The sequence below is a fragment of the Gavialis gangeticus genome, unplaced genomic scaffold, assembly GCF_001723915.1.
Source record: "Gavialis gangeticus isolate Ggan-Ray unplaced genomic scaffold, GavGan_comp1, whole genome shotgun sequence".
NCBI lineage: Eukaryota > Metazoa > Chordata > Crocodylia > Gavialidae > Gavialis > Gavialis gangeticus.
Window position 1 is genome coordinate 39996018 of NW_017728997.1, and position 10647 is coordinate 40006664.

Here is a 10647-nt window from a genome sequence, read left to right on the forward strand (position 1 = left end):
CCCTTGCCCCCCCCCCCCCCCCCCCCCGCTGCTGACAGCGCCGCGGCTGCTGGTGGGAACTCACCGCTGCCACACTCCTGCCACTGACAGTGCTGCTGTCACCTGTGGGAGCTTGCTGTGCCCCCCAGCCTGCAGGGGCACGCGGCGTTCATGCCCTCAGCTCTTCAACATCTTCATAAATGATCTGGATTCGGGCATCAGATGCAGACTGACAAAATTTGCACACGGCACTAAACTGTGGGGGAAGGAAGTCACACTGGAAGATAAGCTGGGGATATAAGCTGACCTGGACAGGCTCGCAAGGTGGGCAGACCAAAACCTGATGGCATTCAATGTAGAGGAGTGCAGGGTGTTCCACCTTGGGAGGAAAAACCAGTGTCATGCTTATAGGCTCGGCAATGCTATGTTTGCTAGCGCCATGACCGAAAGAGACTTGGGGATCTTCATTGATAAGCCACCAATGCGATGCCATAGCCAGCAAAGCAAACCAAACTCTAGCATGCATCCACTGATGCATCTCCAGCAAAACCAGGGATGTCATCTTCCTGCTGTACTCGGTCTTTGTGAAGCTGCAGCTGGAGTACTGTTTCAGTTTTGGGCCCCCTACTTCAGGATGGGTGTAGATAAGTTTGAGAGAGTCCAAAGCAGAGCCACCTGTATGATCAAACGCCAAGAGAACAAGTCTTGTGAGGAGAGGCTGAGGGACATGGGACACTTCAGCCTGGCTCAGGGGGGACTTGGTGGCAGCCTATTAATATATAAGTGGGGTGCACCAGGATCTGGGAGAACAGTTGTTCACCACACCTCTCCAGGGAATAACAAGGTCTAATGGTCACAAACTTCTGGACTGCTAATTTAAACTAGACATAAGGAAAACCTTTTTTATAGTCTGAGTGTCCAGGGTCTGGTATAGATTGCCCCCAGAGGTGGTGCAAGCACCTACTCGTCACTCATTCAAAATACGTTTGGCTGCTTATCTTGCTGGGATCATTTGACCCCAGCAGACTTCCTGCCTATGGCAGGGGGGCTGGACTCGATGATTTTGTGAGGTCCCTTCCAGCCGCTAATGTCTGTGAAATCTGTGAGTTTTAAAAATCATGTCTGAAACTTTTTCTGGAATAAATATAAACAATAAAGCTCATATAGGAAATAACAAATATTGAGACATCTGTTTTTGTGATCGTGTCACAGAAAGTAAAAAAAGCCGCAAAATGTTAAATGTAATTTCAGTTACTGAATAGTGGATTTTTTTCCAGTAATTTGTGAATGGAAATAGTTAAAGTAAGTATTTTGAAATATGTATTGACCAAGAGCATGCAGGTCAGTTAGTGTCTCTGATGTTGGACAAAATGGAATCTAAGCAGTTTCTTGAAACAAAAGTCAAATGACAAGCAATTAACGTCAATTAATTTGGTAAAAGTTAACTGAGCAGTTGGTGTTAAGGTTTGCGGTCAAAATGGAGAGCCATGAAGTTACGGGGGCCATGGTACTTGTCAAGAGAAAGCTTACAAGTAAGATATATCTTAGGGTCCTGCTAGTGGGGATTTTCATGCTAGATTTGGGACAAAGTGGGTGAAAACAATAACTGAGCTGTTTGTCTTGAAAGTGGGAGAAGTGTGGAAATTCTAAAGACAAGGCCCAGGTTGCTTGTCAATGTCTGGGGGTGAAAACAAAAACGGCACCTGTTTTAGTTGTTCAGAAAAAACATGTTTCAGGAGTCATCAGGGTTTGTGGCCATTTTGTTCCTCCCTGTACATTACATACTACCCTTTGGGTGCATCTACATATGCTATTAATACTATAAAGCAGGGGTTTTCACCCTCTTTGAGTCTAAGTACCGCTGGTAGACAGATGCCAAGCAGGGGAGGGGGTAGCGTGTGGACAATGGCGACGTAGCGTGTGGCTGGACATGGAGCAGGGAGGTGGAGACGGAGTGCTGCCGCCTCCCAGGGGCAGGGCTGAGAAGCTTACTGGGCTGGAGTGAGGGCAGTGGCACCCCTCTGCAGGGTGGGAAAGTTGACTGGGCTGGCATGTGGTGGTAATGGCCACTGTGTATGAGCTTCCGCACCCTGCAGAAGGGCACCACTGCCCTTGTCCCACCCCAGCCCTGCTCCTGGGAGGTGGTGGTACTCTGTCTCCGCCTGCCTGCACGTACTCTATAGGACCAGTCCAAGTACCTGCAGGGGTACCTGGTTGATAACCCTTGCTATAAAGGCTTACTGTGCAGTAAAATACTGTGCAGCAAACCTTCCCTGGGAGCATGTCTACACATGCTCCCTCTTGGGAGCAACCCGATTACAGGCCTGCTCCTACCCTGTACTGGCCCTTTTATAGGGCTATTGAACCCTTTTACAGAGTTAGAAGATCCTAGAATAGGAGCTTTACACAGAGTTACTGAATTTTGCTCTCTGCCTCCCCCTCCCACCCCATGTTGCCCCCCAGTTTTGCCTTCCATTCCACAAATGTTTTAGAAATGGTTGTCTCCTGATTTGGCATTTGTGGCAGCACAAAATAGCAAGCATGAAGATGTCCCTGCCCTTTGTTGAGCCACATCAGTAGCATGATAAAAGGTAGTGTTAACTAGTGTTGCTTCATTGCAATGGACATCTGTTTACTTCTGTGGCGTAAGAGTGTGGGCGGCCTGGAGCTAGCTGCCCTGGCCAGATGCTCTGGGAGCTTGGGACCCAAACCTATACACCCCAGAAATTCCCATATAGGATTAGGCCCCTCAAACCCTGGGGACTTCTGCCTTGCTTATAAAGATGTCTCAGAGAATCTTGGGAAGCCTCTCTGTGCACCACAAAAGGCAGGCTTTCCGCCTATGAAATCACATCCTGGGCGCTCTGGGTGCACATCTCTGTAAGCTGGGAAAGTCTTTGTGGGTCCTGGCATGGAGGCACAGGATCTGGGGAATCCCCAGTGCCTTGTGCCTCTGTGCTTCATGCAGAAGCATGGTGTAGCAGGCTCATGCCCACAGGGAAGCCTGTGATGCTCTGTGATGGTTGTGTGGCCCCTGCCTGGCTCTGGCTCAACTGTAGTTCTCCTTTCATCACTCACCTGTCATGCCTTGTTCTTACTGCAGGTTGTGTAATGGAGACTGCCTGTGGACTCTGAGTGAGCCTGACCCTATGTCCTTCACCTCCTGGGTCCCCTCAGTCGCAGCCCTGCCCCCAGGTTAGTAGGCCCTCTTGCCTGTCTGTACCTCTTCCAGGCACCTGTAGCTTTAAAGCAAATTGTATGGCTCTGTTTCTTCCCTATACCATGTGCCAAGCCTTGGCATTGGGCCTGTGCCCAATGCAAGACATTGGGTGATGTGTGTTTCACCTAGTAGAGTGGATCAGCTTGATCCACTTAATTTGGTTATATCTGTTTTTATCCTAAGTGTCCACATGGTATGTGTAACACCACAGACTAGAACTATAAAAAAGTCCCTGTTTGAAATTGGAACATTTTTTGAGCAGATTGCAATATTTGTGGCACATCTAGCTCCTCCATAATACTGCAAACAGCCCAAACCATGGGACATTTTCTTCTTTGTAGCATTATAAGGGTAAATGAAGCACTTCAACAATAGTATGTATCCAAGGTCTAAATACTGTTTGAAGGCAGCCAGAGGATGATTTTCTAATTTTGTGGTTAGATTGAGTTCAGATCTCTGTTTCAGTGAATGTTTTATTTACACGAGGTGGAATAGTGTCAACGAGAGGCAGAGAGGGCACCCTACTTTGGAATATCTGGTAGGTTGGTGATTAGAGAACAACAGTCCTGGCTGGGCAGTTGAGTTCATAATTTGCTGAAGTTGAACCTGGATTTTCCGATAGTGTGGATAAGTGTTGTGATCTATCCAGGATGCCATCATCCTGACTGGCTCCTCCTCCTCTTCCTCCAGCAGTTTTATACACTCAGCCCTTCATTTTTGTTTTTATTATATATCTTTTTGCTTTTACAAATACTCAAATTTATTTCAATGTTGAATGAAGCACAAAAACATTTATTTTTCAGTTTTGTGTTTTGGTGAGAGAAACTCAACATTTTGTTTTCTTTTGATCCAAACCAAATTTTTGTTTTAACTTCAGCTGCTCAGTTGGGGAAGAAAAATCTCAACACTTGTTCATACGGTTATCTTTCTTTGTGATCATGAATTTTCACTAGAACAAGTAATTCTGGCCTGATTGTATTTTACATTAATAGGTCACACAGGGTGTTTACTTCCGGTTCAGTAAATCTGGATTGCATGTTTATATTTTCTTTAATTTTCTGAATAAGAACTGCACTCTGCTAAAAGACATTTGGAATTTTTTTCATGGTTTGCTTTGTATTAGGTCAGTTTTCTGTGAGACTGAACAAATAAATCCTAAGAAAATTTATTTTCAAACTTCACCTACCAGAAATACTCAATAATACTCAAATGGTACTGAAATGAATTCTCTTTTAGAACCCTGTATTCTTTTATTAATGACAGACTTTTGTATGCTAGTCAGCTCAGTATGTTTTCAGGGTGTGTTTCTTTTATTTTTAACCAGATTTTATTTTATTATATAATATAAAAGTTTCTGAATTCTCTTGAAACAATACTATGATAGTAATTGGCTTTCTTCCAATGTATATCTACATTCCAGGTCTGCTTCCTCTAAGAACAACTCTGTACTCTCAGGAGTAACTGTACCATTAGTACTCTGTATTCTGCAATTGCTTTTTAGGGCCCAGTTATAGTTTCGTAGATGTTAGGGTTGGAAGGGACCTATGAGATCATCAATTCCGACACCCTGCCCCGAGCAGAAAAGAATGCTGGAGTCAGATGACTGCAGCCAGGTGTCTCTCCAATCTCCTTTTAAATGCTTCCAAGGAAGGGGACAGCACCACCTCCCTTGGAAGCATATTCCATATTTTGGCAACCCTCAATGTAAAGAATTTTTTCCTGATGTCCAGTCTGAATTTGCTCTCTTTTTGTTTGTGGCCATTATTTCTAGTTACCCCAATATTTAGTTATAGATGCCTGACAATAACAAAAACAAAACTAGCTCAGCAATGGATCCACCATCTCTTGTTTTAGTATATTTGTATGCTAACACAGTGCTTGCTCAGGTTTCAGTGGAGGGCATTTTTACATTATAGTTATATGTGTTGTCAGTTTTAAAATGTTATGTGTTTTAATTTACATTATAAATTTTACTAAGTTATGGCTCAAATACACCATTATCATTTTAACTCTGCAGCCAACAAAGCTGTCTCTTTAGTAGACAATTGGCATATAGTGATAGATTTTGCATACTCCTGAATTCAGAATCTAGTTTTTTTGGGTGAAGCCTGTCAATGCAGTGCAATAAGGCTTCATCTTTACTGGGATTTCCAATCACGACGATTAGTCAGAGTACAAGTTTTATCATTGTGCATATAATAATAGTGTGGTTTTTTTCTCTCTTTATCAGAAAGTTATAATTTGCCAGAAGGCCCAGAGCCGTAGCAGGTGGGGATAAGGTCCAGGGAGCTCAGAATTGCTTCAGAGGCAAGGGGGACAGGAACCCAAAGCCCACGAGGGTCAGAGACAGGACTACAGAACCCACGGTCCATGGCAGGGCTGAGACTCAGGCCAGAAATGGCAGAGATGCCTGTGAGAGGCAAAACATGGGTCAGGGACCCATAGCCTGTTACGGTCAAACTCTGGGGCAAGGGATCCAGAGTGAGAGGCAAGGGGCAGAGATCCTAAGAGCCTGGATTAACATGGCTGGGACCCAGTTCAGAGTTTTGTCGTGTTAACTTAAGTTCAAAAGATTGTGATTTTATGAGTAGGATTCTTTGTCTGGTGATGACAAAGGCAAATCTACCACTTACTTCAGTGTTGTTGGATTATGTGCTGTGTCAGGGGCGGGCAATTATTTGAGCTGGAGGGCCACATAAGGAGTTTTGGTGAGCCGTTGCAGGCCAGGGGGTGGTGATCTGGGCCAGCAGTGGAGCTTGGCATTGCATCTCTGCTGCCACCACCAAACCAGGCCCTGCTGCCTGGCCCGTCCACCCTGCACCTACTGGAAGGGGCGCGGGACAGGTGGATCGAGTCTCCATGGAGACTGGTCCATGACCCCCACAGGCAGGACACCTTTGACTGTGCTGGGAGCAGCATCTGGGTGTAGGACAGACAGGTGAGCCTGGAATCACGGGGCAGTGATAGCTGGGGCCTGGGCAACCGCAATCCCGTTCCCACACATTCCTACCCACAGAACTGATATTGTCTCAGGGATGTACAGGGAGCAAATCACAGCTCTGCCCCAGACCCAGGGCCCAGCTTCATGCTGTCACTGCCCCATAAACTTACCCATGCCTGTCCATGTGCACCCTGCCCATGACTGTCCTGGGCTGGTCTTCCTGGAGACTCTGCCCACCTGCTTGGTCCATCCTGCACCCCAGCAGTGGGTGAGGAGCAAATGGGCTGGGGCGTCCAGGCAGTGAGGTCAGGTCTAGCTGTGGAGACACTGGTAGCAGCAGCCGGAAGGAGTGAGCTATTGTTGGGGGAGCTTCTGGGAAGCCAAGTCTGTTCATTGCACTGCCTCTGACCCACCATGTGCCCAGGCTGTCCCCCACACCTGGCCAGGCTAGGCTGAGACACCACTTATGGGCTGTATAGAGTCCCTTGGTGGGCCAGATCTGCCCTGCAGGTCATATTTGCCCACACTTGTGCTATGTAGGGTAGTGATTCTCAACCAGGGTACCTTGAGATCTTTGTAAGGTCATTGTAGGGTGCTATTCAATATTAGCACTTTGGTGCAGGGTGGATTTGATTTAAAACAAATTGATTTAAATCATTGGTCAGGAAGTCCTGATTTAATCATTGTTTTCTACAAAAAGTGTATTCTTGTTGTTTGACAAGCTCTTTGGGTAGAGGCGATCCAACTAAAAAGTTGTAAGAAGTTTGACACCCTCTATTCATTTAACTTCTTGAAACTTTGCACTGTTAGACAGGTAAAGGCTTGACTGTACACAAACTTGTAGAGAGGCAATAGAGCTGATAGATAGGTAATCAGGTCTGTTATCTCTCATCTCCATACACTGCTGTTAACAAGGATGTTATCTCTGGAGAGACAAATCCACAGTTTGAGCGCTGAAAAGACTGAGCACCAAGTTTCATTGGATAGAGTGATTTTCTTTAATCTTTACTAATCTATAGAGGAATCTCTGGGATCCCCCTAACATAGTCCATGGCATATTGTTATGAGCTATTTATAAAAAAAAAAAAAAAAAAAAATTTAAAGGTTAAATGAATATATCGTCTCAAATAGTATATAATTAGAAGTTATAATCCCTATTCCATGATGGTATCTTTGAGCTTTAACATATTTGAATTTTAAAACAATTTTTATATAGGTTTATTTTTTTTAAAAGCATGTTAAAAAAATAAAAAAAATGATTAAAAACAATCAGATTTTTTTGTTTAAAAAATGGTTGATTTTTTTTTTTTTTTTTTTTTAAATCCACCCTGGTTTGATTTGCAAACATCTACACGGGAGTTACAAGATTATTTCATCTCTCTGCCAGAATTTCAGTACAGGAGAATTTTCTCTCTTTTTTTTTTTTTTAACAACAAAACATGGGATTATCTCCCCCTCACCACCCCTCCCGAGCCTTCTTTATCAGAAACAGAATCTTAGCTTTCGTATTGCAGTGTTCTTCTTTAACATCTAGCTGTTCTCCATTAGAGCAGAAATAATAATTTAACTTCAGTCATTGACAGCAGGCTTACTTGTAAGTGGAGTACACTCCTCTCACTAACTTTTCTCCTCCATAATTTCCATATGCCTTACCTGAGGTTGGCCCAAGGATGGCCAACCTGCAGCATGCATATAAGTAGCATCGCCAACTTTTGTGTATGGAATGTGACAGATTGGAGATAGGACAGGAAGTAGGTAACAGAGCAGCATATCAAGGGAGTGAGCAGAATGCTGAGCAGCAGATTGAGCAGGGGAAGAGGATCATACTTGGGGAGGGCATGGGACTAATTTGTAGCTCATTTCCTAAAAATGTTGACCCCAGTGCCATGCCCAATCTGTGCCTCCCCTTCCCCCTCTATCTGTAGAGCGGTTGTCTTTCTTTGCTACAGGTCACAACTGGAACAGAAGTTTTTATATTGGCCTGGAACCCAATGTGCAATACTGCAAAATTGCATAATTCTGATCTACCCAATAAAATGAAATCCACATTTTACACTTTTCTTTCCAAACCCAAATAAGCTAAAAAATGGTGCTATGAAGGGGAAGAGGCAGAATAATTTTCAGAGTGATTTGTACAGAATGATGGCAGACAACTTAAGAAGATAGTGAAAGATTGGGGCCTTCTGTACATATTACATTTGTAGGACAAAACCAACCATTTAGCACAAAAAGAAAAAGTAGCAAGTAGCTGTGCGTGTTTATTCAATTTGTATCCACAAAAACATGCTGGATCTGGTACGTAAGTTCCTCTTTCAAAGAGAAACTTCTTTGTAGCTCCGAGTTTTGTAGCTCCATATGTAATGTCTGTATTGTTATATATGGCACTGCAGGGGGGCCCTTAGACCCCCAGCATCCCACAGTCCTGTGCTCTTTCCCCCTCTCCAAGAAGGAGGGAGGGAGAGTGGATGGTGCCTTCACAGCTGTACAGGCACCTGGCTCCCACTCAACTGGTCCTCTAGGTCAGAGGTTAGCAGCAGTGGCAGGTACTTGGAATGTTAAACTCTAATGGTGCTGGCACCTTAACGTTTCTAGTTGCTGCTGCCATTACAGCACTGGTGGCAGCTGGATTTGGTAAAGCATCAGAAACAAGTTTACATGTTCTGGTACTTTAAATCTGTGAAAAGCTTATTTATAGTTCAGCCATATTATATTATTTAAAATACTGATGCAGATAAGAGTTAAAAACCTGTGTCAGCAGTAGCACTTAAGTTTGAAGCTATGGCTGATTCATTGTAGTTTGGAGTGTTCAAATATAAACAGAATGAACTTCCGACAGATACATTTTCATAGACTTTTGTCTTGGTCTTGTTACAAGAGTTACTAATAGACTGCATATTACAAACTTGCTTTTAAGGTAAAATAAATTCCCTTCCTCCTCTTTTTCATGTATGATTTCCTCTTCTAATATGATTTCCCTTTCTTTTAACTGTAATAAGGGAAAGTTGTATTCCTCTTCATATTACAGTTATTTTCTGTTCTCAAGTATAGTTTTCTTAAGTGCTGTTAGTTATATATGTTATATGCCTTCTGAAATCATCAGGACTTTAAGGGCAAATATTTAGGGACAGCTTTTTGCTCCAAAAATACATGTGCATATGCTCTTGAGTGCATGTATGTTTATGATGGAAACGCCAAAGGTGTAAAGTGCAGAACCTAGTCTCTTAAGGTTTGCAGTAATAATTTTTTACATAACCAAAGTCACGCTCATTAATAAATATCTATTGAAAAAGGTCTAACTTCCTGTAACGCAATGTTCCAGATTTGCTTTTAGATCTGTAAGGCTGCATGGATACGTTCAAATGATCTGGCAGAATTCTCCCAGGTTTGCTTTTCTGATTAAAAAAAAAAAAAGCTTACCCAGAGATGTCTGAACAGACATTCAAGTTCTGAGCCTTGAAGAAAAGAGAGCTTGCAGTGATGATGCTGTGCAGCCAGGGGTCCCCTATGCATACTTCTCAATGTTCTCTCAAGGCTCCCTCAGTCTGCCCAGAGAGAGATAGCAGCTGTGTACAAGGCAGTCCTGATTGTCTGACCCAGACTGCAAAGTCAGTCTGTGCCTCCCTGCTGCATAATATGGGATTCTGAAGAAGAGGAGGCGCGTTCTGCTTGCAGCTAGGTTGGGAAAGCTGAGGGTAACACAGTGGGTGTGTTTACATGAGATGCTAACTGTGCAGTAGCCTAATATTACTGTGCAGTAGCACATCACAGCACAAACAGTGCTAATATGCTATTGCACAGTATTATTCGGCTACTGCACAGTAGTGTCACTAAAAAGGCATGCGCTGGCGCTACTCTACAGTAATGCCTGTTACTGTGCATTAATTTAGTACTTGATTATACAAGAAGTTGATACAGTACAGTATACTGCATCTAATATTATAAAGCCTTAGTCTGTCTGTCTGTCCATAACTCTTTATTTATACTCTGATTGGCTGACAGAAACAACCAGAGTGTGAATACAGCATCCAGACAGGAGGTGGTGGCTCAGCAGAGTTCCGCCATGACGGTGGAGACATGGGACTGAGTGGGGTCCCTGGCCTCGTCCCCCCACCCTGCTCCCTGGAGGTGGTGGCAATGAAACAGATGGAGAGTGGGGGGGCGAGGCAAGCTGGCCTCGCCTCACCTTTCTCCTTGGAGGTGTGGCGGCAGTGGTGTAGGGGGGGAGTGGGGTCGGGACACTGCAGTGGGGGGGGTGAGGCCAGCAGCACTGCCCCCCCTGCTCCCTGTACGCTGCAAATACAGAAGTGGGGGGCTGCTGTCCTCGCCCCTTCTCTCTCCTGTGCTGCTCCCGTCCAACATTGGGGGGTGGAGCAGTGGGCCCAGGCTGATGTGGCAGAGGAGGGGAGGAGCAGGCCTGAAGGTGGGGGAGGAGCCGGCCTGCCACGGCGGCAGCGGGTGGGGAGCAGCAGACCTGGGCCAATGCTGCCAGTGGGGAGATGAGAAGAGG

General features: G+C 44.6%; 1 protein-coding gene across 2 annotated transcripts in view; it reads left to right on the forward strand.

Annotated features, from left to right (window-relative positions):
- The window catches only part of VGLL4 (vestigial like family member 4), a 229880-nt gene that overhangs the window by 56613 nt on the left and 162620 nt on the right, over positions 1–10647 (forward strand). Inside the window, exon 2 of one of the 2 annotated variants that reach the window (XM_019505091.1) lies at positions 3083–3174. The exons of the other annotated variant lie outside the window; for it this stretch is intronic. Within the exon in view, the coding sequence (XP_019360636.1) occupies positions 3129–3174 (46 nt within the window). The 5' untranslated portion in view covers positions 3083–3128. The remainder of the gene's footprint in view (positions 1–3082; positions 3175–10647) is intronic. 2 annotated transcript variants of the gene reach the window in all.